Source organism: Crocodylus siamensis, chromosome 4, assembly GCF_052110815.1.
Source record: "Crocodylus siamensis isolate JL-2025a chromosome 4, ASM5211081v1, whole genome shotgun sequence".
In the NCBI taxonomy this organism is placed as follows: domain Eukaryota; kingdom Metazoa; phylum Chordata; order Crocodylia; family Crocodylidae; genus Crocodylus; species Crocodylus siamensis.
In genome coordinates, this window is record NC_143398.1 from 4,777,067 (window position 1) to 4,784,967 (window position 7,901).

At 46.9% G+C, this 7,901-nt stretch overlaps 1 protein-coding gene across 1 annotated transcript; it reads left to right on the plus strand.

Moving 5' to 3' along the window:
* Positions 1-264: 264 nt before the first annotated feature.
* Positions 265-7,630, plus strand: LOC149865438 (tubulin alpha-1A chain-like). The gene is made up of 4 exons (XM_090041531.1): positions 265-418; positions 3,602-3,845; positions 5,130-5,278; positions 6,152-7,630. The coding sequence occupies exons 1-4, from the start codon at positions 416-418 to the stop codon at positions 7,130-7,132; spliced, it is 1,377 nt and encodes a 458-aa protein (XP_089897657.1). The 5' UTR covers positions 265-415; the 3' UTR covers positions 7,133-7,630.
* Positions 7,631-7,901: the final 271 nt, after the last annotated feature.

Genomic DNA, 7,901 nt, shown 5'->3' on the forward strand with positions numbered 1-7,901 from the left:
GCCATGCGCTCCTCCATAAACGCATAGATTTGGGGCAGGGATAATCTATCCCTGTGGCATATCGGCCACTTCCTTCTAGCTAGAAGGAAACTACTGCATCTGCCTTTGTTTATTTGCTTTTCAGATAGCACTTCCTTTAGGGGGAAAAAAAAGCCCTTGAGGCCAAATTGCATCCAATCCAAGGCTATTAAAAGCAGCAAGATTACACCAGGTACAAAGTAGCATGGAGTTTGGCCTTTCATATATAATATTTCTAGGCAACACACAGAGAAAGGGTCTCTGTTACTTTAAATGAGCAGTACTTCCCTATATTCAGGTGGAGTCAATCCCTACCAGGCTATAAACTTCCAGGGAGAGGCAGAGGCAGCTGTTTTGCTTTGCTTTGCTTTGCTTTGGGGAAGCTTAGAGATTCATCATGGTAAGAGCATGCCTTATGTTTGTGTTAACTCAAATGTTGCTATATTGTCTGGATATACTTTAAAGCTATTGCTCTAAGCAGTGAGGTTCCTCCCCCCACCCTGGAGTTGTTAATTTAAAGCAGCTTAATTTAATTGCTGATTATCTTGAACCAGACTGCTCCTTATAAGGTAAAAGTTGGGTACTTTGTTGAAGTTATTTTGCACGGTCCTTCTCTGTTTTCACTCCCTGCACTTTCTGCTCTAGAGCAGATGGTGCCTGTAGAGTTAAACGTATAACTTAAAATATGAATTGCCTTCTTTCTTCCTTCCTAATGACTCTACCTTGATTATACATGTATGTAGCAGGCTAAAGTTTAGTGACCTTTCCCCTGTGTCCAACACTTCAGCTATTCCAGCGGTATAGGGAAGCCATGCATGCTGCAGAGACTTTAATTTTTTTTTTCCTTATGAGTGGGCTGCCATGTTGCCTTTGTCTGTTATAATCCCATGGGTTGGTGTGTTAAATGAATAAAGTTGCAGTCATCATCCCTTCAGGCTTTTCCAACTTCAGCTTTACAGAGTTTGTAGGTTTGCGACTTAAATAACTGACTCCGCTCTCTTTAACTTAACTTAAAAAAAAAATGGACTCCAAGTAAAACTAGTTATGAAAATTACAACTGTCACCTTACAGTAAATTAATATAACAAAGTAAAAATACCCTTAGAAGGCTGACTGAAGTGTGACGGTGTAAATCTCGTACAAAGCAAGGAAAAAGAGGCTTTCAAAGTAACTTTGGGAGTCTGATTTCAGAGTACTGTAGCTCCAGGGACATCTTTACAGAACAGTTTAACATTTGCATTGCATTTTAAATATGAAAATGGTCTGGCTGACATCTTGCTGCAGCCCGATGCTGTAAAACACAACTTATTTTGAGGCCTCTTGCAAATATTTTTGATAAGCTGTCTCCAAACAGTATCTGCAAATGCACTGTTCTTTTAAATGCCCATCATAAGCTTTGCTTTTTCCTGCTGGTCTGCTAGGGGGGTTTTCCATTCCCCATGCCTTCAGTTTAAAAGACACAGCCCTTCTCTATCTGAAGCAGGTGCTGTGTCTCATGGACTATAAAGAGGCTAGTGATTTGAACAGCTGTCTCATGCCAAAGCTATAGACATGCCCATAGTGGTGACTGTAGCAAATTGTGGCGAAGAAGTATCGCAACCATCTCCATGGTAGGGATTGGTGAGCTGAACAATACACTTCCCCAAATAGTGCAGATAATAGCTGTGACTTGAAATGGAGGAGAATGAAGGCCAGAAGGGATCTCGAGAGATCCTGGTTCGGACTAGATCCAACCTGCAATCTTGGTGTTCCCATTACTATGCGAATGGCCCTAATGACGTCTGAATTAAAACTACCCTTCAGAATTTGCTTGCTGGAGTCCCCAAGCTCCAAATACCCCAAGGGGCAGAGGGAAATCGAAGGCAGTCTCCCTTCCTTGACTTGGAAATGACTCCCCTTGCTCCGAAGCTTCATCAGCTGCTGCTGTGGCCAGCCCAGACAGAGCTGTCTACATCTGATGGGACTTTAGGGAGAGAACAGATGCCTTTTTTTAAATAAGGAGGGTGTGATAGATCATGAAACCTGACTTTTACCCTTTGGTGTTTCTGCATGCTGCTGCCCATGGGCTTGGCTACTGGGCAGGGTAGCATCTTCTCCCCATTTCAAGAGATGGGTCTGAGCTGTGATGAAGTGGTGTGTTGAACTCCCTGCCACCCAGGACAGTCTAGATCAGGGGTGGGCAATTATTTTGGGCAGAGGGCCGCTTACTGAGTTTTGGCAAGCCATCGAGGGCTGAATGACAGGCAGCCCAGGGCAGATAAAAAATTTAGAAAATTCATATTTAGGGGCCCCGCAGGCCAGATGGAATGGCCTGGCAGGATGCATCTGGCCCCCAGGCCACATTTGGCCCACCCCTGGTCTGGATCCATTGCAAATATAAATGCCATCTGCGGTATGGTAGCATGAAAGGCCCCAGGCAGGCTTGAGCTAGTCAAGGCTTGAACTGGACTGATAGTCCTGGTCTTGCAGCCTAAACAGAGGGAGCACTGTCATCACCCCCCAGCTTCTGAGATGTGCAAACTGGGCAACTCCTTTACCCTCGGTGCCTCAGTTTCCCCATCTGGCAGAGCTTGGATCTGAATAGAGATTTCCAGGGTCTCGGTCACAAGCACAGCTAATGAGTCTCCATGAAACCACTCCTCCACCATTTCAGCAGAACATCTTCCAACCCCTGGGGTGTTTGTCCATGCCTAACAAAGAGAATAAAACTTTACACCATGCACTCATCACCAGTTTAATTTGTCTGTTGTCTTCCCCTCTTTCTCTGGCTTTCTGCATTTCATAGCTTTGTTTTTTTGCCTTCCCCGGCATGTGTCCTGCTTGCTCAGAGAACTACAGGCTGCTGTGAAACAGGCTTCCTGAGGCGGGACCCTCTACAGGAGGTGGAGGCTAGTAGGTTTGATCCTAAAGCACTCTTGAAGCATCAGCTGTGCAAGAAAAGGGGTAGAAGACCACTTGCTGCCTGAACCGAAAGTGCAGGAGCTTGCTCTTAGTGTGGGTACTGCGAGTCCAGGGCATTGATCCACAGGTCTCTGTGGGTTTGGTGTTGGGGAGAATGGTGCTGAGCCGTACCCCAGCCACCCACCTGAGCATGCAGGTTTTTTCAGAGCCAGAAGCTCACTTGTAAAGCTGCTCTGGATTCATATGCAGCCTCCACATGGCCATCTGCCAGAGATGGGGGTTTGAACAGGGGCTGAGGATGAACCTAGAGCAGTCTCAGAGGTGAACTTCCAGCTCTGGAGCATGCAGGTGGGCAAAGTATGCTTAGTCCTATTCTCCCTGACACCCCCAGCTGACATCACATGCATTTCCATCCCAACCCCAGGCTGGGAAAGTTTGCTTTATGGAGGTGGTCATGTGCAATGCATGTCTATTTTGTATGACCACCTGTGTTACCTGACCACTAGCCAGAGCAGTCTCCCCACACAGCTAGGATTGTGCACAAGCTCCGAGCTGGGCAAAATGCCTGCAGGTAGAAAATAACTCTGAAGGCAACAACAGGAAATGGTCAAGGCTAAAACTCTGCGGTCACAGAACGTGGTGAATGCTAACAATGTAGTAACGCGACCCGTCTTTAATTCCAGAGGGAGTGCATTTCTATCCATATTGGCCAGGCTGGAGTCCAGATGGGCAATGCCTGTTGGGAGCTGTACTGCCTAGAGCACGGGATCCAGCCGGATGGGACCCTTCCCAGCACTGCTTCAGCCAGACCAGCGGTTCCAGAGGTGGAACAAGTGGATTCTTCTTTTGAGACCTTCTTCTGCGAGACCGCATCGGGAAAGCACGTGCCCAGGGCAGTCTTCATAGACCTGGAACCCACAGTCATCGGTAACCTGATGGGACCAATGCCTAAATATGTGGCAGTACACATCTGCCTTCTCTTTCTGGGGTTTTTGCTGGGATTGGACTGTATTCTGACTCTCAGCCCTTACCGTCTTAAAACCAGCCCCAGACACTTAGGCTTCCACTAGTTCTGGATCGAACTTGGAGTGACCCGTTTGTCATTCACACTACATTATAGTGTAACTTAACTTTCATCTGTAAAAACAGATGGCTATCTTGCTGCAAGAGGTGGAGACTTGGAATAGGTCCATTACACTCAATAGGGAGATGCTGAGGATCTGGCCCACTGCGTCTTTTGATGCCTGGTTCTTAAAAGCAACCCAATAACCCAGGTTTTTTGGTTCCTTTAGAAAAATGTAACCTCTGCAATGTGCTTCTCACTGCTTTACATGCTCTTCAGGTCTCTGAAAGAGACAATGTAGTGATCCCAAGTGGGGAGTTTCTCTGTAAATGCTCCCCACCCCATGACACTCTTCATGGCTGCTCTGCTTGGTGACTTTGAATCTCTCCCTTGTGTCCAGGCATCTTGCCTTGCCAATCAGGGTCATTATCATCCAGATCTGCTGATTCTTCTTCAGATCAGGGGAACAAGAAAACAGCCTTGCAGAGTGGTCCAGGAGAGCACCTTGTAATGTCTTGTATAACTGATGCAGCATATCTTGCTGCCATGCAAAAAAATCCCTGTAGGAGTTTAGAGATGCAATATGCACAAGACAAATAGCAGGTGGTACATGGGACCTAAATATCGCAGGAAGTCTGAACCCAACCTGCATCCTAGACCTGTAGTAAATCTAGCAAAAACATGGAGCTGCACTACCTGTTCAAACTCTGAGGTATTGGTCTGGACAACATATTTTTTTTCTTTTTAGACCAGGAATATCAAACTTGTCTAACCCCCCTGGGCCAGGTGAGGGTTGCTGGTTTGGTCTATAGCCCCCTTTTACTACCTGGACTGACCTCCTGTACTACATGTAGCACCTATGGTGCTGTGTCCAGCCCACATGCCAGACTGAATCCACACATTGCATGGGCCAGATCATAGGGGTCCACAAAGCCAGGTCTGGCCCATGGGCCATGTGTTTGATACCCCTGCCTTAGATCCTGGGATACCAGCATCTTGAAAATACTGTAAGTGTTGGTGTTTGTCGTGCATTGACTATGAATTACATTGCATGCAGATTCTTAATGAATGATGTGGTTTAAAGCCACATGCTCTGAATAATTCAAAGCCTCCTATAGTCTATTTAACCATTAATCCACTTCCCGCAGATGAGATCCGAACTGGGACCTACCATGGCCTCTTCCATCCTGAGCAGCTCATTAGTGGAAAAGAAGATGCAGCAAACAACTATGCTCGGGGCCACTACACGATTGGGAAAGAAATTATAGATACGGTCTTGAGTAGAGTCCGTAAAATGGCAAGTAAAGTTCTTTCCTCTGCAACACTTAACAGCGTCTTTCAGGCTGAGGTTGTGTATAAAACTCTGGAGAAGGACGGGGGCTGTGGACTGGGGCAGTGAGAAGGGTAGGTTTTATTTGAAAAAGGGTTACAACAAGAGTAACAATGCAACTAGGTGTCCTAACAACGCCTACACTGGGTGCAATGGCTTAAGTATGAGTAAGTTTGCCCCAGTCTTGGTTCAGGAGCTGTTGTTCACTGTGGAGATGGCAGAATAAAATCAGGAGATGTTGTGTCTTCTAATAGTGGATTCCAGCTGGATGCTATATTTCTCTTCCTGAAGTGAAGATCACAATCTACCTAGTGCAGCCTTTGCAACTGGACACTGTTCATTATCAGTTGGGCAGGTAAATCAAAGTAAACTGTGAATTAGTATTGTAGTGTCCATAAAATTAAATAGCAGATATAATCCAGATTGAATCCCAGGGCTGCTGAGAAGTACTTGGCATGAGAAGATTTTTTTTTTTTTTTAATTAACTACTTATCTGTCCTTCTGGAAGTCCTGCCCTAGAATTGCCACTTTTTACAAACCAGTCAAAGTAGTCTTGCATATGTCCCCTTAAGTTCAGCATCCTTCCTGACCATGTGTTACTCCGACCAAAGAGATGGTTCACCTGGAAACATATTTGAGGGTAATATGAGCCTTGTGATTGCAAGGCTAAACAATCTGCAGACCAACCGGAAAAGAATAGCTGAATGTCCTTCCTGCTTTGATAAGTTTGGCTAGTGGGATTACTACCACGTTGACTGCTAAAGGGGTTTTAATAGTTTTAGGATATCCAGCCTTGGGGTGGGGGAGAAAAACCTGATAAATGGTGTGCTTCTAATGCAGGCTGACCAGTGCAATGGCCTGCAAGGGTTCCTGGTCTTCCACAGCTTCGGAGGTGGCACGGGGTCTGGATTCACCTCGCTCCTGATGGAACAACTTTCGGTTGAATACAGCAAGAAGTCCAAGCTGGAGTTCTCGGTGTACCCAGCCCCACAGGTCTCCACGGCAGTGGTGGAGCCCTACAACTCCATCCTGACCACCCACACCACGCTGGAGCACTCGGACTGCTCGTTCATGGTGGACAATGAAGCCATCTACGACATCTGCAACCGGAATCTGGATATCGAGCGCCCCACCTACACCAACCTGAACAGGCTGATAGGGCAGATTGTGTCATCTGTCACCGCGTCCTTGCGGTTTAATGGTGCCTTAAATGTTGATCTGATCGAATTCCAGACTAACTTGGTGCCCTACCCCAGGATACACTTCCCCCTCACCACCTACGCACCCATCATCTCAGCGGAGAAGGCCTACCATGAGCAGCTGTCCGTGCCCGAGATCACCAACGCTTGCTTTGAGTTCTCCAACCAGATGGTGAAATGCGACCCTCGCCGAGGCAAGTACATGGCTTGCTGCCTGCTGTACCGGGGGGACGTGGTGCCCAAGGATGTGAATGCCGCTATCGCGGCCATCAAAACCAGGAGGTCAATCCAGTTTGTGGACTGGTGCCCAACTGGGTTTAAAGTGGGCATCAACTACCAGCCTCCCACAGTGGTACCTGGGGGAGACCTGGCCAAAGTGCAGCGGGCAGTCTGCATGCTGAGCAACACCACGGCCATTGCCGAGGCCTGGGCCCGGCTAGATCACAAGTTTGACCTGATGTATGCGAAGCGTGCCTTTGTGCACTGGTATGTTGGGGAGGGGATGGAGGAGGGCGAGTTCTCTGAAGCCAGGGAGGACATGGCAGCTTTGGAGAAGGATTATGAAGAGGTTGGTCGGGATTCTGCTGATGGGGATGAAGATGAGGTGGAAGATGAGTATTAGCTCTGGAAATACTTCTAGGTCCAGATAAAACATCAGATAAGATACCAAGTGCTCTTAATCAGCTGGAATTGTGCTGATTATCTAGAAAGTATTGCACTGGAGACTCCTCATTTAATACCATAAGTCCACCAATTCTTATGCTGCCCCTCCCCCCTCAACCCCCGCTTGCATAGTCTAATTGGCTCATTAGTGCAGCATGGGCACGTACTTGCTGAGAATATCAAACTTTTTTACTGCTGTGCATCTGTGAAATAAAACTTAAGTGGCTGACTTTAATGCTGGACACAAGACCGCACGTCCTCTGGGAGCAAAGGGTAAGAAGGTTTCAACCAAGGGAAGTCTCTCTTGCAACACCTTGGCGCTTAGTACAGGGGGATATGCTGTGGGTCTTGTGCCTGCAGCACTTATTAAGAAACATGCCTTAATAACAGCACCTATGTAAATGTCTTTTTGTATTTCAATAAATGTTTGCTCCAATGTTTGTAAAGGGGTAAAGCATGTAATCTCTCTAAAGGCTTTCTCACGCATAGCCAATGCATCATCCGTGCTTCAGCCCTGGCTCGGATGGAAGCCTAGCTTTGTGGATTTTCCAAGCCTAGGCTTATTTTCCTTCCTCTTTCTGACCTAAATGTCACCATACCTTGCAGATGAAGCTGGATTGCACTTTTCTGAACAACAAGGTACTGCCCTCTTACCTGGTGCATGGGCTAGGAGTAGACTTGAAAATCCCACTAGATAACAGGAGTGACTTCATTAACAAATGGACTCT